We start from the raw sequence: 22,819 nt of genomic DNA on the forward strand, positions 1-22,819 counted from the left end.
GCAGGAAGTTACAGCTGTGTTAAACATTTATCAGTTTATGCATTGTCTAAATACATCAAAGTCCACCAATGGACCACATTCTAAGCTCGCTGAATTCAATCTGCATCAGGACCAACCATAATAAATTACCACGTGTCTAGTCTGTCTAATGTGTTTGCTGGGTCAACACACAATACACTAATTTCCATTTTGGTCCAAATGTTTCAATTTTCACACTTGTTTAAAGAATGCAAGTTGAAGTAGTAATAAACCCTTTTACCAGACAAAAATTGAGGCACTAACAAACCATACAGTAGTAGCTTAACTAATTTCAATACTTAAAAAATACCTGGAGGGTATATCAGTGCTTAAAAAGTTATGAAATGAAAATAATAATACCCATTCCCTGCATGCCCATTTAACCATCTGCTGTCCTGTATTCACATCCCAAGTTGACCAGCATGTATATTAACTTTTATAATAACAAATAGCAAATATTTACTATACTTCTCCACACCTGTCCCAATATCTCTCTATGATTGCATGTAGTTTTTGATGCACTCTGCTAAGCAAACACCATGGTAGACAGCTAACCAAACATTACACTGAGATAGCAATATGCTGTAAGTTGTTTTAAAGAAAATTTAAAAGGTGCATAACTTTCTAGCCAAAGCAAATATTCGTTTCATTTATGAAAGATTAACTATACTGCCTTGTGATTGCTGAATAGTTACAACTGTTAAAGGATCAATGGAAATACACATTTATTATTTGAATATAATTCAAATTAAGTACCTTATATGGAGGTCAAAAGATACAAAACCACAGAAAACATCAGGGTACTATCTCTTTGCTCAATCAGATGGCTTTCATCAACAGGAAAACCCACAAGAACAATTATAAGTACAAATAAAACGTGGTGGATTCCGAAGTGTTTCTTACCTGGAAAAGGTTATGTAACTTTCCTTCTTTTACCAGAAGTTGGAAGCCTTTCTCATGTTGAACCAACTGTCCATACAAATGTGGTGGGATGAAGACATCTCGTACATAATGTTTTGCACCAGTGACGCGACGACTGTACCGACCATCCTCACCACACTGATGTAGTGTTAATGAGTCATGTATATCTCCCTCCACTAGACGGACATACCTGCAAAATTACAGAACTACAATTATAGGTAAATAGTCAGTAATCTGTAAGAAAACAAACAAACACCAATTCAAAATGAAACTTTAATGCAAAACTAAAGGAAACATGAGCATCAAATTTAAAATCTGAGATTTGAGGTTCTCACAGCAATAAAAGCATCAAACGTGACTGTCACAGTCCAGAAGATCAAAATTGACAGCCAATTTACATCTGCTATACAAAACTTGGTATTTATCAAAATTTAAAAAACCAGTGTAGTGACTACGATCAGGAAGCCAAAGTTCACAGTGGACTGTAGAGCTTGAGAGGAAGAAGAAGTGAATAAGATATAAGATGTTTAAGTTTTGAATCAACATTGCAGTCAAAAGTAAACTTCATGAAGCCTGTACCAACCCTTCAAGCCCATCTGACATACAGAGTACAACAGGCCTTCCACACCACAAGTTGCCATCCAATATAATTGGTACATTCATAGTAATGCAAACTTTTAGCCCAATTTTCAGAGCTAAATTTTTAGTAAATTTATAACATGTTGGTATGTGCTAAAGGACAAAATCAATATATGGATCAATATTTATTGATGTACAATGTGTTCTGTAACTCACCTCTAGTTCTAATGACAAAGTTATCTGATCCTACCTCAAGAGCACTGCAGTATGATAGATTCATAGTTCTCACTACAACAGAGATTTCAAATTCAGATCATGTAAAAGCTTCAGAATGCTATGTTCCTCAATCAACTATGAACAACAGAAGTAGTAGAATATACATAGGGATACTGCTACTGACACTATATGCCTCTGTTCATGCTGCCAAAATGCAAGTACTTTCCAACTTCCCTGTCAATGACTCGTGTTTGGGCTGTGTCATGGTCAGCATTCATTCTGAGAAATATCATTTCACAATAAAAGAATGCATTCACATTCTCAATGTTAACCCATGTTACTGTCTTGACCCCAGGTGAAATATGCTATACATTTAGTTCTTGTGCTGATACCATGGCATCTACAAACAGAAAAGTATCATACCAAATGAAGATGTGTAACTTATGTTACGATGAAGTAATTCAGATTCAAGTTCTGTCAATTCTGAAATAGATAGTGATCATTTTGTTAATAGTACTACCATGACTGATAAGTTAGTAAATAATAAAGCAGAGGCAGCTAGCACATAGTTTTGTTTGGTAAGATGTCAATTTATGATGGGCAGAAGGATCACCCTAAATAAAAGAATGGAGCACAGTCCTTAAGATGCTAGTTAGTCCAAGAATTCATCACCCATCAAGGAGCCTGAATGTCATCCATTACCTTCTCCACAACAGCCTGCCACGACCCTATCCTCACCTAAATGAGTCCATTCCATATTCTCACACCATATTTCATCTTAATATTATCCTCCCATCTGTGCCCAGCCCTCTCAAATGGTCTCTTCTACCCCTCAGGTTTGCTGACCAAACGTTTGAATGCATTTATCATATCTTCATCCATGCATGCTACATGCGCTACCATCTCATCCAACTTGATCAGACAATTTTCATTTTAATGAAATTTAGTTTTAACAATACAAGGCCTAGTGAAATTATCTGATATAAAATTTCTCTCTGTTACCTATAGTTGTAGTTGCTAGACCATCTATCCAGCTGTGTAGTTACAAAATTTGCATCCTGTAGGAAAGTAAAGCCATTAGGAGTTGACAGGAACCTGATGAGAAGCAGCAAGCCTTTATCCCCAAGATGAAGCAATGATGGCCGCATTGATATAACAGCATCCAAGTACACCTGCAAACAAATACAGTGCATCTTGTTAAATCACACACTCGCATGTGCATATACAAACACATATACATTACACCTTGATTTAATTACTCTGCAAAGACTCAGAGAAAAGTGTAAATCCTAAATGTGAAGATACTTGAGAAGAAACCTTTTCTTCTTGCTAGTGTGTATTCTTCTTTCCTCTTGGTATAAACATTTTCAGGTATTTGAATACATTGTCTATGTATTTTCAGAGTAACAGGCAAGTTTCCAAATCCATATACCTGTACTTACACTACTTAACTGGCTAGAGTACCTGGTACAATCCCCACAACCTATTTCCTTAAAATTAATTTTAATATTTCTTCCTGTTTCTGCCAAGTGGTCTTCTTCTATCATGCATTCAAATATGGAAGTACACGGTACAGTATATCTTCTGTAGAATTCAAAAGATCCTATATTTAAGTTAGGAGGGAAGTATACTATCACTTCATCCATTCAATCATGCTACATATCCTGCCCATCTTAACATATTTGACTTAACCTTTATCACACAGGAAAATGCGATATAAACCCCCATGTGAAAGTGCTGGTGTCCAATCAAAATAGGATATTATTTCATATTATTCTTAGGAGGTGGTGTACATTTTTGATCCGTACTTAACCAACAAGATTTCAATTCTTCTGAGAATGTGTGTTTCATTTGAACTTAACTACTTGCACACATAAAGCACTTGTTAAAAAAGGCAAAATGTTCACCCATGAAAAGAATACACACCACAAGTTCCAAAATATACAGTCAAAATATAATCCTGTAAAGAAAACAACACAAAAAGTAAAAAGCAATAGACTGATTTTTAAAACATATGAAGTAAAAATTTTCACTCATGCTTCTCAAACAAGTAGGAGTTTATAAAACAAGAAACAGCATTAGAAGTTACAAAAACACTTTACAAATCCTGGGAGAGGATACCTTTTCTTCTGTAGCTTCCCCCAAAATTGCTATAGCTGCCAATGACACAGCTTTACTTTGGTCATATAACTGCATCACTAATAATTCTATCCCCCACTTCTGGAAATCTGGCAATCTGGCACGAAGGAGAACCAACAGAAACTGAGTTGCATACAGCCGGGATGACTCTGACGGGGCAGTGAGAACTTCACTCAGGATTACCCTGCAAATAAAATAAACACCTTTCTTAACTAACTGCAAACTAATCTTATTTGCATATCCAACAAAACAGCAGTTGTTCCTAGAGAATATGTCTTCAAATTTCCAAAAAGAAAAAAATATGATTATAAGGAGACCATTGTGTGCCTGCCTCTTCCTTCTTAAATAAATTCTTATGCCATCAGTAGTCAATATGATGCCTCGCTAGCCAACCAATTGGCAGTACATAAGCGCATACATTGTGCCTCTCAGAGATTGCAGGATGGATGGATGAATGATTTGTCACAGTGGAATTTAATAATGTCTGTAAGGTGTGATCTGTGGCATACAAATATTAAGTCACTGAAGAACCTGGCAAAAGAATACTTCTATAGGTCGAGAGGCAGTTACATTTAACTTAAACCTATTGCAAGGGAGGGGGGATTTAAATACTACACCATGTGAGAGGTGATTTGGCTGAACTACCAACTTTGCAGCATAAACACAAAGAAGAAGATTCATATGTAAATAAAGCACAGGCTCTTCAGATTCAGGGTAAAGACTCAGGATGGCTAGTATAAAAGGTGCCAGTAGCAAGATAATTTCCTTCATTATGAACAGGGTCTATGACAGACAATTTGGACTTGATGATAAAGTCATACATGAAGTTGTCACAGTCTAACTTATTTTCTCAAAATACATACTCTTACACACACACCTATTCCACAGCAGGCCATCTGGCAAGGTTACAGAAGTCAGTAAATATGAGTATTTTCTAAACTAAAATGTCACTATGCCAGTCTATTTATCAGAACTAATATTTTTCCTCTGCAGGTTATAATGTTTTAAATGAGAAAATGAACAACATACCTAGGCATACCATCAATGCTATAGTCCAGGCCAGAGACAACAAGTTTCACATAGCAGTCATGGTTAGTTGACACAACTAGATGAAGAAGCCTGAAACCCAAATGTAAACATGTAAATAGAAATTCCATGTGTAGGCTATTCACATTTCTCCTGCCATCTCATAATGTTACTCTAATTGTGAGAGGAAGTAGCAGATTTTATGTCTTGCTCCCATAATTCAATGTTCAGTGTAACAGACTTCTTCCATCACTTACTTATCAGGTATGTAAGCTTCATTTTTATAATTTTTCCTCTAGCGCACATTTTTAGTGAGCGATGAGAGTGTAATATTAACAAGTCATAATAATAATCTGTGGCGTAGCAGCCCTACTACAACAAAATATATTATTATTTTCCACTATTCTATTATCTAGGCTAATGGAAGAGGAAAACATGGATAAACCAATCACTTGCAGTTTATCATCACAATCCCAGCAACAGAAATGCCATTAAGCACAAAAGGGATCCTTACCTTCCTCACTAAATTGCTGCACCTCTGGACAATAGTCTTAAAATATGAAAAATGCCACAACACATTGGTAGAAGCATGAAAAGGGAAGGGTTGAAACAATATGAAAGCTCAGTTCACATGTGCTTGCACAAGCAAAAGAAATATAAAATAAAGTATGGATTATCCACACAGTAACCTGCATGCTGTTAAGCAGGAGTACAATGTATTTTAGACTTTGCAGTAATAAGACAAATTCTTTTTTTTGTAATAAATCACACTACTTCACAAGACATTGGTGTTTTCACACCAAGTAAAAAACTGTTCAAACACATTTCTCTCCTATTTTACAGAAATACTGGGACCAAAAGGAGATCCAGCTGTGAGAGTAAAGACTCTAATATAAAACCCCAATTGAAAAAGTCTGAATATACCAATGTTTAAGGATACTTTGAAACTTTTCTACAATCAAAATCCAAACACTAGCATGTACAAAATTAAAAAAAAGTTTGTGTTCCTCATAATTATAAGAATTTTTAACATAAACATTAATTACCTGCAAGTAATTACAATTTAAAAACCCACATTTATAAAATTACCAGACTATCTTCTCTAGCAAGGAAACTAAAGTTTGTCACTGCCAGCACAAAGGCCCACAAATGGACACAGTCACAAGCCACTTACATCTGATTCACAAATTCACAACTGGGGTTCCTAAGGTTCATTATAATATTATTCTCCTAACTCCTTCCCAGTCTTCCAAATGATAAATTTCCAAGTAAATCTCCACTAAAAGACAACATGCAACATTCCTTGTATACTGCAACATCCTTGACCTAACTTCCATAACAATAATGGATATTCATAAAGCACACATACGAAATAATAATCATCAGTCTACTACTCACTGCTGAAAGATGCCTGCTTTATCCAGCACCCGTAACCCCTTACTACACCTGCAGAGCCGTCCAATGAAGAGAAAATAGTCTTGGCAAACAGAATTTGACATGTGCTGAGGGCTGAATAGACAGTCATGGGCACTCTTACAGGAGGTGATGGCATCGATCTGAACCCACATGTCTGCCAGCAGCTCATTTAACAGTTTCATACCTTCAGCCTAAAAAATAAAGCATAGATGTGCTACTAGATGTAAGAGACCCAAGCCAGCATCAAACATCACGATGTATGCATCAGCTGGCATGCTTACTTCATACCCAGAAAGAACCCACTTCAAATCTTGACGGGACTAGATATCATGACTGAGGATTTCATGATTTTCTTCAGACCCTTTATGCAAAATGATAGAATAAATGGGATCTCTGTTGAATTATGTGCTCATGCTATCAAATACTGAATGTAGAATTTTTCTTAAAACTAGAGGTAATTCTACTTGTCCTACTGCTTCCATTGGGTTTACAAAAACTGAAAAACAGTATGCAAAAAAAATCTTACCACTGTGTGGAATACAAACTAAACTTTATGGCAAAAAGTCAAAGGGACAAACCAAAAACCAACCACACAATCATATTTTTATTTGTGACATTCCATGTATCTTATTCTGCATTCCTTCTTTCACCCATCTTCATTTAGGTGAGCAATAAAACCTAAAAGAAAGTACTTTCTCTCATCCTCACTATCCCCTCACTTCATGTGGAAATTTCAGCTTTTAATTCTCACCAATTTCAAAATAGATACAGAAAAATCTTGATAACCTGAACGGCTTCGAAAACAAAAATGAAGACTTCAGATTACATGATGTTCCCTGCAGACTTACATGCTGAGCACACAAGTTCATACTAGTGACAGGCATTGCACTGAATTAGTAATAAACATTAGTTCCACAATCAGAAAAATTATAGCTTTTGTTACAAATTTCTTCAAATTCTCATCTCCAACATATGAGTTGATTTCTCTCCATTTTAGAAGCCCTTGTAACTTACATCTTGGAAACAAACTTCTGAACTGTGTAACACATCATTAACGATAAAAGCATCTGCAGTGTTACTGCCACAAAATAATTCACAACTGCATGTTTTGACCAAAAAAAGTGAACCACAGGAAGTATTACATTTGCTGTGTTCCTTATGAACAACCTGTAACAATTACATGTTTACAAAATGTGTTTATGCAACACTGTGACACACATCTCAACACCTTATGAAAAAATGCAGTGTCGATAATGCTGTCAATGTCATTTATATAAATAATCAGTATTAGTATTAAAACTGTAAAGAGTGTCTTGAATGCACTCAATAAAATCACTACAAAATATTACTATACAGTGAAACCTCTATCCATCGTTCCCGGAACTATCGTTTTCCCGGATGCATCGTCCGTTTTGTTCGGTCCCGAATACATCCCATATAAAATATTGTTACATTTTCCCGCTTCTATCGTTCCTCAAACTATCGTTTTATCGCATCGATCGTTCAAAAATCTTAGTCCCGGCCCACAATTTTCCCACAATGATCGTTTCTGAGAATTTAAAATGCTGGGTTTAGAGATAAATTAATACCGAAAGACGCACAATGTTTTTGGAATACACAGTAGCGGTAACCTGTTATGTTGCCCAACCAGCACATTCTTTTGGAATGATGGTCAGCGGTGCAGGGGTGATAGTTGGAGTGAATGGCGGTGCTCATTGTCAGAAATTTTACGATTTTAATTAGGGTGCACTCATATTTCGTTCCAGCGATGCCAGATGGCATGTGCAGTGTGAATTTCTTCACAAATGCTTTTATTAGAAGTACAAAGGAAAGGCTGGCGGCACTTTTCATTCTTCTGGTTCATCTCGTTTCCAGCGGTTCAGGGTCTTCTACAGCTACGTTTCGTTGAGTTCGGCAGTAATAGTATTTCCATTCTTCCTGTTATTGTCCGCAAAGGGGGGTTGGAGTGGTGAGGAAGAGGAAGACGACGAATGCGAGCCCGAAGCTTTGCCGAGTTTTGCCGAAGCACACGCTGCATTGGCAAAAGTGAAGTCGTTCTTTTATGCGCTTAATATTAGTGAACGTGACGAGGAAAACATTTTGAACGTGGAAAGTGCTCTGTTTGGTCTAAAACGTAAAGTTTCGACAAACCAGTTGTCCATTAAAGACTTTTTTGGTAAAAAGAAGTAACTTTGAAAGAGAAACATTGTTTTTTTTTAAATTTTTAATGCTTTCCCGCATCTATCGTTTTCCCGCATTCATCGTTTTTATTTCCCACCCCCGCCGAAAACGATGCATCGAGGTTTCACTGTACTTCCACAAGCTTCATTTCATCTGCCAACAACTGTATTACTGTAAACTCTTGCATATCCATAAACTACTGACATGAGATATTTTCCAGAGAATAGTTCCACTTCAAGCATCATCATATTTCACTGATCAGTAGCAACCACACTGAATATGGATTCACAGCTGATAAATGTTTCATCATTATGAAATTTATCCTAAACACAGACCCACAGCTTCGAAAACTATAAAACTGGAAAAAATTCATTTCATCATTACAGCAATGATATTAAAATCCTACTGATTACTGCCTCATATTTGTATACTGATTTGGTACTTCATGGGTACATCAGTCTACAAGAAGTTAAAAACATTTTTAGCATTACATTCATATTCTGAAGGTAAAAGTCATAGCTTACCTCCTCCACTTCCAAAAGACAGTCTATTAACTCCAATCCAGCCAGAGTGTACATCTGAGTCTGTTTTTTGTTTCCCAGTTCCACACGAGAGAAGCAATTACTTGAAGGTTTAAAATAGTGAACAAGTCTTTTCAGAAAAGTGCGATGATTTGAGTCTTCAAGCTTTTTCAAAAATTCACTGCGACTCTGCAAAGCATTCATAAAATATTAAGATAATTTTAACAGCCATTCTTCTAAAGTATATACTATTAACAATTTTCTGCAAAGTATGTGTAGTAAATATCCTAGAATTATACTATGTATTAACAATAAGGTTTTGCAGTTATAAATTAGAGGAGGAGAAAAGTAAAACTGATTTCACAAACATTTCCAAAAGTTTATTGGTAAATGGTTCTGAAGTCAAATTACAAGGCTTGAAGAAAAAGTATGGTTAATGATCTAATGATCGAATACCTGTACGGTCATTAATTCCCTTCAAAATGCTCCCCTCTGGCACACACACTTGTTTTAGTGCTCCTGCCACCATTGAAAACATTTCTGGAAGTCTTCTTTAGAATCACTTGCAGATAGCATGTCATGTTGGAAACTGATAACTTCAACCACGTCATATCACCTCCCTTTCGTTTCTTTAAATTTATGGAACAGCCAGTAGCCATACAGTGACAGGTTGGGAGTGAGCACAGGAATGTTTTTATTCATCAAATAAGTTTGTATTCTTGTATGCCTAAAAACTACCAAAGCCTTGAAATTTGACTCATAATCCCTAGAATTTTGACAAAATTTTATATTCTTAAATATAAATAAATTTTCTCCTTCATAAGACATTACAACCCAAATATCTAAATGTATTAATCTGTTCTGATGCTCATCATTAACACACATTCTTGCTAATTGGTTGTATCCCTGTACAAGCCATATTCTTTAACTTCTTTTCTAGTCATCTCCATGGAACATTCTGCAGCTATGCTGTTCCAATGTGAATAATAATATTCTAGAATTACCTTCAGAACTGCCCTCACTATATTCCAGTTCCAAGAGAAACCATCTTTATGAGTCAGCACAGCAGAGTCCTTCAAAAAGTCATCACCTTCTTTTGGTGCTACCAGCTGAAATAATACCAAAACTGTTATATCATCTATTTCAACACATATTTAAATTTATTTTACCCAAATGTTCATAGAATCAGACGAGGTTGTTACTTACACTAAACCAATGACAAATGCTTGGGCCAAGTTCAAGGGCAATACTGACAATGACACAATATCCCAAAATAAGTAATTTTACCTCTTACTCTTTCATGCAGTTTAATTCATCCACACAAACATGAAACAGCTGAAATACATTTGTTATTATTAAAATACGTGTATTGTTTCACTATATCAAACTCATAATGCAGCACTCCCTAACCAATCATGAAACAGACCGATTACTTTGCCATAAACAAAAACAAGAAACCTTCTAATTATTAAGCCACACCCTAGTTTTAGTGCACAACATTTTTGAAAAAGTGTGTGGCTTACAGTCACGTAAATACCATATAATTAATTGAAATACTATTCCAACATTAACCTTTTTGAGTTGGTCAACACATGACTGTATTAACCCATTAAAGCCCAAGCAGTAACTACATGTACCACCTGCTTTAATAATCAGTAGCTCTGTATTTTGTCTGGTGTTTATTTGTGGATTTTATATGATTTCAGAATAATCAATTAATCTCTGTAATGAAGAGCTTTTTAAGGTATGGACTGAATTTTTAAATATTTACATGAGCTTCTGCTTCAGAGAGTAAATGAACACCAACTAAAAATTATCTGTTGCAGGGCAAACTGTTATTTATGAGCAGCTAACCAGATACTGAAGATGTCTGTATTGTAGGTTGTTGTGCCATGTAGTCCAGTAGAAATTCACTAATGTTTCATAAGTATTTGCTGCCTCCATCATCAGGGCACTGAGTGGAGAGGCAGCATGCACCTCTGAATGTCAGTAATCTTCTACCAGACTACATGGCACAACAACCCTAAAAAGTCAACCATCTTCATACTTGCTGTCACAAGAACCTCAAATCTCACTAACCTGACACTGTCAAAAGTACTTAGATTAATAATCCTGGAAATCATCACCATACATTACAAACACCGCCAAGTTTCCGTTCATTCCACAGTTTACCTGATACATTTTATGGAAAACAAAACAAGCAAACAGTATACACATAACAGGAGTTTAAACAATTACAGAATTTTGCTATACTATGAGCAGGTAACTACCGTATAAAGTTTGGAGCGCTTGCCAGCCTTGCTTTCTTCACGGCCCCATCCTCCGCCCTGCAGAGTTCGGTCCAAGAAAAGAGATGCTGGTGCCGGTCTCCGTTTTAGCATTCCATGCAGATGTGACAATATAGCAACGGCAGACAATGCATGATGCTGAACTGATGGAACTGAAGCATTTGAGGCATGTGACAGCAAGTTAGGGAGAGCTGGAGTTAGGTTGCAGCACTCTGGTGGCAACAAATTGTGTATCAAATGTAACAATTCACCTGAAACAAAAAGAAAAAAAATGTGCGCTCTTCTTTTATCAAAATATTTTACTCTCAATATTTAGATATGCTCAATCCTGGCAAATTACTCCTCAAAATCCTTAAGTAGCGTAGTGTGGCTGACCCATGGTAACATTCACAGTATAGATAATAGATAGCTTGGTTAAAATTTAATGAGATTAAATCAGAAAATAGTTTAAAAATATAATTATGAGAAAATGTAAAATATGTGGTAGAATTTTAAAGACAACAGAGTCCTGTATTTGGAACTTTGGAACTAAAGACACATTGGCAAAGGAGAATGTTTCAGTTACTGTTACAGTACATTACATTAAACACCCAACCTCATTAACAAAACAGTTCAATATGCTACTTCCTTACATTAACTTTTGTCACCTCACTATAATTTAAATAATTATATTATATGTCAATATTATTAAACACAGAAGCCTGCTTCAAACTGGCCAACCTTACAGTGACAACTTTTTTCAACAATACAGCAACTTAACTCATAACCGGTAGCTTGATTTCATCTTTCAAATTTCCATCAATGAGAATAATACTTGTGCAACAGGAAACCAGTAAATTGAAGGAGTTCATCAGATAACAAAACACGAAAACAACCAACTAAGCGTACAAATAAATTCAACATGTTTCCTATAACATGAGAAAGCAATAACAGAAATACGAGAATATTACAATGAGAGTTTTAACAACTAATCCTTGGCAATCCTAACAGTCCATAAGTTCTGAAAAAGCCAAGTATTTAAAGAGGGCCAGATTCAGTCCCATCTCAAACCATTAATTTCTAAAATAGAAATGTATATAAATATCTGACAGTACAACAATAACCAACCAACCCATCGCATGCAGTAATTCACGACAGTTCATCCATTTATCCGTACGTAACTGCACGTGTGCACATGAGCTTGAGAGAAAGAGGGAGGGAGGGAGGCAGAGAAACAGGATAAACAGATCAGTATGCAGGTTGTAAAACTACAAACAACTTAAATGCAGAATCAAAGATAATTACCTAACAGAACAGAGGCTCTGACACATATAAATGTATCTGAGGACACTATAACTTCAACTATTGCCTCCAGCAATCCAGCTTGAACAAATGTATAAAGAAGGATTGCGAGATGTATTTCCACAATGTTTGGCCTGCAAAGAAGAAAAATGTATAGTAAGTCTTGAAACGTTTTAAAATTAAGAACACCTGAATCTTAATCTCTAAGATCTAAAAATTGCAAGAAAACATTGGCTAACAACAAAACCCTCTTCTTATTCTTCTTCTCTCGCTCCCTCTCCACTTAAAACACAAAACAGTATGTGGTACAGCAAATTCCTCTCAAGCCACCTTAAAAGAGGCTACATTTATAACCTTGATAGCATCACTGCATATATTCCATCAATGTCTGAAGATAAGCATAATGTCCATTCTACTTTCATATCACATTCTGATTTTAAAAAGTGCACTCCAGTTTCAGTAAGAGCGTTGTACCATACATGCATTTGACAGCACATAAAACACAAGTTACTCTCTTTGTAATATGCAATGAAAGCATGCATAATATAAACAGATATTTAAAATTCATGATTAAATGAATTTCCAGAATGACTGGATTCAATACTCTAGATATAGTCTAGTAGAAGGAAGGGCTTCTTGTTGCAGGATCAAATCACTAGGTTTGCTTACTAAAATTAGGATAAACAATCTCTAATTCTAAATATGACAATGTTTAACACATAAAGAATTCTACAAGAAGCAATAATGCACCAATACTGGCAGTAATACTGTATCCATCTCAGTTCTTTGGCTGCCATGTTCATATCAGTAAGAAAAGTGAATTAATGCATGGAAAGTCTTCAATGGTATGATGGCCATAACAAGTTTCACAAAAATCAGTCACACAGTGTGTCTGATGTCAACAGTTGAATCAGGGGTAAAGAAACAGCCAACATATGCAACTCACTTGACGCATTCTGAAGAAGGAACTCGTTCCTTTCGAATTCAAAGCAGACTGTTCATTTGCAGTCATATTTTGCATGGTTATATTACCTGAACCTTGACAGATGTGGCAAAATGTCCCTCCCTTCAGCACTTATGAACCCGTCCTGCAGTTTCCAAGTGTCACGAGGGTGTGAAGGATCAACAGCCTCCAATGCCACGCTAAATTCGTCTGTCCACTCCGGCTGCGGCAAACCCAGTAGTTCATAAAGCAAGTCCAGAATGCCTTTCTATAACCAGAACACATTAACATCTGATTAATAACGAGCATAATATGTCTGACTTACACTGTTACTGGAGTCTCAGCTAGGGCAGTAGTAACTGAGAATTTTCATAAGTTTTCATCATCCCTCATGGTGACTAACAACAAGGTATCTATCTGACTGCCCCACATCACTATATATAAGAATCCTGTCCCTCAACTAATTTCAAATAATTTCATTTATTTGACAATGGATCAATAAATAAGTTAAGAACATTGAATACTCTCAAAAATGATAGTAATATAAAAAATACATTTAACCAACATGAACAACAAGAAAACATTTAAAAGCAACAAAAATGTGATGTAATCAGCATTCATCTCCAGTATCACCATATTAATAAGAACGTGACAATGTGTTATAAACAGAGACTAGCCTTAAAATCATAAAGTGAAAATAAAATAAATTTTCAAACCGGAGCACATTTTTAAATTCTATGTAACCTGTACTTTCATATGAGAGTACATATGAATGTGTGCCCACACATAAGCACAAGACTGACGGAGGGCAATAAACATAGGGATACTCTGAGAAGAGATGTCATCACACAGGGAAGTAGTAGAACAAGAGGCAGAGTGAAATTTCCATGTGGATCACATACTTCTCAACCTTCCAAGGTCCTAACAACAAACATGATGATGCACACTTTTCCTTCCAGCACCATAATAAAATAATCTTGGTTAACTGAAACACGTCAACTTGACTACTTACCCGAACTTCTAACTGCTTCAGGTACAATATATTTACTAGGGACCTAAGCCCAGAACTGTTTGCAGGATGACAAAAGTGAAGTATACCAGGCCAAGAACGCAAAACAGACAGCAGAACCAGCCTGCTGCAGTGGAACTGAACTTCTCGTTCATCCCTTGTGAAACAAGAAATCTCAAATAAATCTTTCAGAAATACTCTCAACAAAAATCACTGATTCATACAAAAAAGTAGTTCCCAATGGGAACTGTTACTGGTTCTACTCATACAATGCACTCAAAATAAGTAACTTTTACCTTATTTTTGTTTTCTAATTATGTAGTTCTGTTCTATTATGCACAAAGTAGAAGAATGTATGACAATGTAAAACTTGAATGTCAAGCCACTAAGGTAAAAATTATATTTCAACATGCATAATAAAAAACCTGGTTTCATTAAAATAACTGAAAAATGTATTAATTTTAATTTAGTCAATTCTCAAATTGATTACACAATGTATGTGTTTAGGGGGCAACATGGGAAGTAAAAGTATCTTGTAAATCTGAAGTTGTTATAATCTCAACATTTATTTTATAAACATTTCACACTGTGTCCACTGAGGTATCAATTCCTATCCCAAAGGGTTTTCAGAATGTCCTGTTGAAAGAATAAGATCTAAACAAGGATGACAAAACAATATCACAGCATATTATATTATATTAGTTTAAAATGATTACTAGCACATTCAAGGGATATTGTCACAATATCCAGTGATTTTAACTTGCTGCATTCTTTGTCTGAAATACAGATTTATTACTTCCAAGATAATTAAAAATAATTATTCTCCCAATGGCAGTTCTTTAGAGTTATGAATCACAAATCTTGATCTTGCCTGGTTCCATGCTAATATTAAACATTCTCTTCTTGTAGTCTGAACATTCTGAATATCAAAATTTACTGTTTCTTTGCTTCATCATTCACCTCACTTGGTCACTTGCTGTTTATACAGCAGTCTCACTCAACAGAGACAGTTCACACACCAACCTAGAGGATTCTCAAAGCTGTTGGAAGCAACCTGCTATGCACACAAAACTTGTCGAAAAGACTGCGGCTACACATGTGAGGGCCTCAGTGACATGATACACGGCTGACCACCCAGCTTCTAGAAATAACTAGAAGCCCCTGGGTGATGTAATCACAGCAAGCAGACATATAACACTTGATACTGTTTAACCCAATCAGTTTCTGCAGCATCAAAAAATAAGTGATTGATCAATAAACAACATTCATAAGTCAATTATATTGACAGCTGCCGAAAAACTTTTTAAATTCTTCACAACTGGAAAAGGACCAAAGTATGATCAGAATATCTGTATGCTTACCTATTTCGATCACTGTTCAGATGGAAGTCACAATATGGCGCAGCAAGTGACTGGAGGCAAATTCCAGCTTGGCTTCTTGTGGCTGGACTGTTCAATAAGAATAACAGCACCCCACAGAGTGACTCAGCAATGCGTGGCATCTGACAGTCCAGAAGATTTCGGATAACTGCACTCACTCCACCACACGAGATAAATGAATCAGGGTTTAGAACACCTGAACAGAATTCAAACAAAAACAGTTAGGCCAGGAACAGAATCCTTTTACAGAAATTATATTCTGTTTTGTAAAAGTTCTTTACAAAATACTATTTCTTACACATAGTACATCATAAAGTAATAATAATTCGTGGCCTAACAGCCCTCTGAGAGCCAAAGCCGACTAGTTGGCTGCTGGCCTCACGTTCACATGCCTAAGCAGAGGTGAACGATGGTTGACGTGTGGTGAATACGACGAACCCCCAGCCATTGCTAGTTTTCATGACCGGATTACGCTACCCATTGTAGCTCCCCAATTTCCTCACAATGCTGGGTTGGCACCGGTCCCATACACCGGTCGAAAATCTCATGAGAAATATCTTTCCCGAGCATGATGCCTCAGACCGCGCTGCTACGGTGCGGGACACATCTTAAAGTAATTGTCTGAAATCCTACAGACAGGGATGTAGCTGATGAGTGGGCACAAGACAAATGGACCTTTCTTAACTGATCTTCTCTCTTAAAAACACGGTTGCAAGTTGTAACCAACTTGGTGTAACTATTATGATTAGGATGCATTAACAAAAATGAACATCACAGTCTCATAGTGCAACATTCATCTTGCATACACACGCACACAACATATATACACCTAAATGAGACTAGGCTGAACCGAGTATATACTGTATTGCAGCTTGTTTATTAGTACACTTACATTTCTTTGATATTAGAATGTAACATGCTGCTATTACTGGTCATTTGATGAACCCAGTTTGAGACTGAACCTTATAAAACCGACTGCTATCATTCTCATCTAATTGTAGCAGCCAAATTATGTGTATTGTAGACTGATCTTTATTATGCACATTAACCAAAACAGTCACCCCAGAGGGTCCAGCAACAAACTTCATTACATAACATATTAAACATATGGCTATAATAACAGCAGCAATTTAAAGATTAAGAAGTAACCACTTTCATATCAATATGCTATTCCACAATCTTCTTGGTGGAATAAATTCAGTTTATATGTCTTTCAAACATGAAGCAGAAATGAATGCTGGACTGCATTATTAATAAAATAATTACTCACAGATTTCGGCAAGTGTTGCAAGGCAAGACCGTAGCATCCTGTCTTTTTCTTCAGCTGCACCATTCGCTAATGAAACTAGTGAGCGTACCAATGAAATGGGAAAGTCCATGGGAGCAAGTACAAGCATCCGACGAACCAGGCGCAGGGCCTGAACTCGCTCCGAATCATTTCTCAACATTAAATCCAAACTCCTGCAATAGTAGTTATTTAGGTATGGTAATAAATCCCCCACTCAACACATTTATAAATAAGAAATAAGATTGCAAAGATGTACTCTTAGGAGTACACCGACACTCCAAACGTGTTTTTCATGCCATCACGTAGGTCAGTGTTGCATAATGATGTGTTAAACAATGAACTGCATAATTTTTGGACAACGTGATCAGAGGTAATCACTCTAAAATGTGTCCTAACAATGACCCCTCCTCCCCAATATTGTACATGTTCCAACAATGGGGCTATAACATGTTGCAGTCCAGTCTAATGATGAAATGTTTCCAAAATAAACTTCATGAAAATTTTCCATCACCTTAATTAATAAGAAACACAATGTTTTGGAAACTGGAGTGTCCCCATCCTTAGATATATCCTACTGTTAGGCCCAATTCAAAAAGCTAGTTCCTATCTGGAGATAGGTTCCAAAAGAGTAGGTTTTACCTGAAGATAGACAGATTAGTCTCCAAAACACCATAAACTTACACCATATGTTCAAATTACATACCGGCATATAAGGCAAGGATAACGAAGTTTGTTTAATATCCTGACATCCTTTTCTTCTTTCAAAAGATATCTTACAGCACGCAACGCTGCAGCACGAACTTGGGAAGCTTCATGTACTAAGGCTACACGTAAACTGAAAAGAAAAGTCAAATAATTTCATATGCATTACTTCCAAAGAGAAAAAATAGAAACACACCAGAACTGAATATGAGACGATGAGAGAACTAGTTACTACGTGTTTGGGTGAAACTACTGTTAATTTTTGTGCAGGTAAATGTAGGTGTATTGTAACATTTATGGTTCTCATGGCAGTAAAAATTTACACTGCAGTCTTCTGGGTTCTAACACCATGTACACCCATACATCATTCCCAAAGTTCAGGAATACAGAAGCAGCAAACTGTTCACGTATGTTGATAACCACTTTAAAGTTCAAAGTGTCATCACAAAAGACCACAGTCTAAACATGCGACATATTTCCAACTCACACTGGTCTACAAAATCAGCCTTCTTTGTTTAACTCTCTGCCATTTCATTTAAATTCACTGTACTAAGTTTCAAAGCAATGTCAAATTACATGACCTTCATACACAGAAGAGAACATTTTAATACTAATTGTAAATTTGAGGGCCACCATGAATGCCTGTACAGCAAGAGCTTGTAAGTCACTTTGCAGCTGAACCACACAAGAATGTTTGCTGTACTGGACAAAGATAGTTTGAAAACTGTTTGCAGTCACCAGCCAGATGATCATACTGGTATGAGGTGCAAACTCTGGGGCTGGCAGCATGATTAGGATAGAAGTGTGTTTCTTTCAAACAACTTGCTGCTGGGGTACACCTCTGAAGTTAACCTCAGGCATGTGAGTGCACAACTCTTTTACATTCAACTGAAAGATGACCACAGTGTGCACAGGATGACGTGCATCTACTTGGACTTGCTACACCATTTGGGTTTATTCAGCTTGAAGTTTGATACTGGTTCTGATTTCTATATCTAGGTCCTTGTGGGATGAATTTGGGTCAGGAAGGGTGCCCTCCCTCTTGGTATCTGCAGAGTGGAGGCATAATTCATGTGGAGAATGCTCTTGAATTTCTGGGTCTGTGGTTGTTTGGGAACATCTACTGGTTTTTTATGCATCCTAGTTTGGTAAGGGCATGCACACTTTTAAACCATCAGTGTAAGATGCAGGTGGAATGATGTTTGGATGGCTATTTCAATGGTTGGTGGGTGGGAGATAGCGACATGGGCACGTGACTTTCACTAGTTCAGGTTGTGGTTTGAAGTGCTTCTTCCACACCATCAGGAATAGGAGCTCTTCAGAATGGACTTTTTGTCTTGCCATCTCTAGCAGACAGATTAGACACTCCCCCACTCACTGCTTGGAAGAACCCACCTCGAATGGAGCATGTCTCATTACTTGTGGTTTCTTTAATGACAGTGTCAGTAGCTTTGATAACATAGTATCTGATGGCAGAATGATTAATGAACAATAAATTGGAAAGGACAGGAAGGAAGCAGTCATGACCTAATTTAAAGTACATAACCATCCTGACCTTTACCTGGAGGAACAGAGGAAAAACATAAAACTCAGGATAGCCAGTCTCTGAGCCCAGATTTGAACCCAAGACCTCCCACACACAAAACAATAATGCTCGGCATTAAACATGGCACAAAGGTAATTTTTCTCCAGTCTAATACACAGTTTGTATGTTAAAAATTCTGTCTGACACTAAATTTCATAAATAACTTGAACATTGCAGAATACATAGGTCATAAAGCACACACATATGAACATAATATTTTTCATTTTATGAATGTAATAAGACCATAAAAAATGCTTGTCAGTTACAACTGTCAAGAATTTTCTGGTTGTAGCCAAGAACAACTTCTTATTTTAGCTTTACTGACTCTGGTGCAATTTAACCTCAAACTTTAATCACATACATTAAACAAACAAGCAGTTTCTAGTATCATTCACAATGGACGGCCACAAATTCAAATGGTGACACAATGCCATGACTATGTAAAGAGTGAAGAATAATTGTATGAAGATTTTAAGAAAGCACATTTACTTTTACACTTATTCCCCATAAAACACTACGTTGCTTCAGCTGTAATGGAATACAACACTGACAGGTAATCACAAATGTAATTAATACAGGTAGCCCTCGGTTTGCGCCGATTTTGGAACCAGCAACTCAAAAAGTGAAAAAAATATTATACTACCTCGTACTGATTCTTATACTAAATCTCTGCAATTACGTATGTTTCGTTAACGCGAATTTGCTCCAATGAGATCAATGAACCAGTAAAATATATTTTTTTAAATTTCCTTTATTTTATTTACATTATTTTCAGAGCTTTAAATATAATGCCATTATATTACTCGTCAATATTTGGGTGCTGGCAACGCATGTCATTGACTTCCCATTGATTTACATTGTAAAAGAATTTCAATTTACGCCGGTTCGTCCAGGAAAGCATCCCTGGCGTAAATCGAGGGCTACCTGTACATTCATAAAAAGGCTATGTTTATATTGTAGCATTCAAATTATGTTTTCTCTACTATATACTTATTCATTACCATTAGCACAGCAATATGTTCTCAGAGATCAGTTATTTTTTGGTATTCACAGCAACATATTTTGACATTAATGTCATCTTCTTACACACTTCTATTGCCAAACAAATATAGTGCACCAGCTTTTAGTACATATAAAACATACAAAATAAAACTATATTAAGATTTTTTATAGTTGTGCAATATTATTATTACTGAATATCAAAGTATAGTATTATATGCACATTCATAAACACATAATAAAAAACATTATAATAACAAGAGAAATAATCCATAAGGGCTAAATGGAAAATAAGTGATAACAGAGAAGTAGTATTCCAAGCATCCAACAGAAATTAACAACTATAACAAATGTTGATTTTAACAATTATTAATATATTTAACACTATGTAAATAACCACACAGTATAAAATGCACTTCTGTAACAGGTAAAGTAAGATTACACATAAATATTCATTTAAAATAAAATAAATTAATAAGATACATCAGCAGTAATAATAAGACTAAAGAAGCAGATAAAAACTGAACATACTGGTAAACAGTTTCACTTGAAATGTATCAATCAAAAGCTGGAAGACTAAATTAGTTCAGGAACAGAAGTATGACCATAAAATGAAATATGAATGTCAAAACATAATTAATCTTTGAAAACAAACTGTTATAGATGGTAATAATAAGTAATACAGTAAAAGACAGTGAGCTTGTTAAAAGCCATCATCTCTTTACCATAAAGTCATTTCAATTTCTATATGAATGAAAGGTACGATACACTATTCTGAGAGTTCAACAAAATCATAAGCAGAATACCCTTGTTACTTGATAATGCCATCATTGCACATTTCATTAGAAATAATATAAACAAACATTAATGGCATCTGAATTTTAACACTGCTACAAGAACTGAAGCAGACTGGTCAGTCCCAATCCCAAGCAAATAATAAGTAAGCATCATGATGGAAAAAAAAATACAAACAACTGCATATAAGTAAAACTGAAATTTCCAGGTTACAGGCAAATGTGATACTATCCTTAAACCCTTAAGAACATTTAGTTCTTCATCATTTATAAGTTTTGATTCTAACTAAAGGGTTCTTTCAATGCTGACACTACAGACTACAAGAAACATAGACACTTCATCAAGGAAAGTTTTTAAACATCAGTGAATGAAATAAATGACTGGACACAGCTGACTATGGAAGTCCAATAAACTGCTAGAAATTATGGGTCATATTTGTCTAGTTTAGCAGGCAAAAATGACTCATTTATAGTACCTTTCTGAAACAATAAATAACATTTCCCTCCAAACTTCAAACATTAGGATCACATCCATAAATTATACAAACAGATGTTCACTCACAGCTGTCAACACAAGCTAACCTCAACACAACACACAATTATAAGGTGGCATAAGGATTGTTAGAAAAAATATCAAACCCACCAGCATTGTAAGTCTTCTATGCTATACCCAAGGCCTCCGGCCCCAATGTCCGACTTCGTGATCAATTTGACAAATGCACTTAGGTAACTAAACCGCTTCCCCTCAGTTAGTCCTTGTTTCTTGCAAATATGTGAGAGAATCTCGCGAGCATTTTCATTTGCATCTGAAAATAATCAAGTGACCGATGAAATAATCATTATAACCTCTCTTAATGATGTTGCGAATAACGTATTTAAACTCCAGACAGGGAACCGACCTACCTTTCGAAAAATCTAGTTGCACTTCATCTTCGCTGTCATGCCGACCTACAACAGAAAACACACATTCATAAAGATTTTGACATATTCGGAGCAAACATATCTTCTTCGCAATGGTATTAAATTATCTTACTACGTGTTGAACGTCCTGATCGCAGAATTCTCCCCCTGAACATCCAACTAGCCATCGCCATAATCCGTACTTCTAACAGTCGCCTACATTGATTGCGCAACGAAAAGACCTAAACGCACATCCATACATATCGAAACTCCTTACTTCCTGATATGCTTTTGCAGCAGTAAATACCACTGAACCATGTAAATACAGTCATATAATTGCCCATCATATTCCCCCACAACGCTTGCTTTATTTACAAATATACATTACAATAATAATAGATTAGGAGTAAACATTTTTACTTCAATGTATAATGTACAGTGTCATCTACTGATAGAATATAATACCTTCAAGAGGTTTCCGTTCAAACCTCGAAAGCTCGCGTAGTCCTTCCACATAATCTAAAAACATAGTTTTCGAATTTACATTCATTTAAAGCGGTATTCGAGAAAAAATAATTTCATGTTTGAGCATCTGGGTCGTCGATCACGCGCGAAACCGTGGGGCCTCACTGCT

At 36.0% G+C, this 22,819-nt stretch overlaps 1 protein-coding gene across 2 annotated transcripts in view; it reads right to left on the reverse strand.

Moving 5' to 3' along the window:
* The window catches only part of rictor (rapamycin-insensitive companion of Tor), a 37,363-nt gene extending 14,786 nt beyond the window's left edge, over window positions 1-22,577 (reverse strand). For both annotated transcript variants that reach the window (XM_022057266.2, XM_022057264.2), the window contains exons 1-17: window positions 22,319-22,577; window positions 22,189-22,233; window positions 21,929-22,091; window positions 17,909-18,040; window positions 17,188-17,378; window positions 15,900-16,113; window positions 14,542-14,695; window positions 13,619-13,797; window positions 12,590-12,720; window positions 11,288-11,556; window positions 10,022-10,126; window positions 9,021-9,206; window positions 6,298-6,506; window positions 4,903-4,992; window positions 3,856-4,057; window positions 2,737-2,906; window positions 922-1,129 (exon numbers count right to left, since the gene is read on the reverse strand). In XM_022057266.2, coding sequence (XP_021912958.2) covers window positions 922-1,129; window positions 2,737-2,906; window positions 3,856-4,057; window positions 4,903-4,992; window positions 6,298-6,506; window positions 9,021-9,206; window positions 10,022-10,126; window positions 11,288-11,556; window positions 12,590-12,720; window positions 13,619-13,797; window positions 14,542-14,695; window positions 15,900-16,113; window positions 17,188-17,378; window positions 17,909-18,040; window positions 21,929-22,091; window positions 22,189-22,233; window positions 22,319-22,379 — 2,709 coding nt within the window. In that variant the 5' untranslated portion in view covers window positions 22,380-22,577. The remainder of the gene's footprint in view (window positions 1-921; window positions 1,130-2,736; window positions 2,907-3,855; window positions 4,058-4,902; window positions 4,993-6,297; window positions 6,507-9,020; window positions 9,207-10,021; window positions 10,127-11,287; window positions 11,557-12,589; window positions 12,721-13,618; window positions 13,798-14,541; window positions 14,696-15,899; window positions 16,114-17,187; window positions 17,379-17,908; window positions 18,041-21,928; window positions 22,092-22,188; window positions 22,234-22,318) is intronic.
* Window positions 22,578-22,819: the final 242 nt, after the last annotated feature.

This window comes from Zootermopsis nevadensis, unplaced genomic scaffold (assembly GCF_977971745.1).
Source record: "Zootermopsis nevadensis isolate Lab colony 2312 unplaced genomic scaffold, Znev_1.0 Znev_ptg000012l, whole genome shotgun sequence".
Lineage (NCBI taxonomy): Eukaryota > Metazoa > Arthropoda > Insecta > Blattodea > Termopsidae > Zootermopsis > Zootermopsis nevadensis.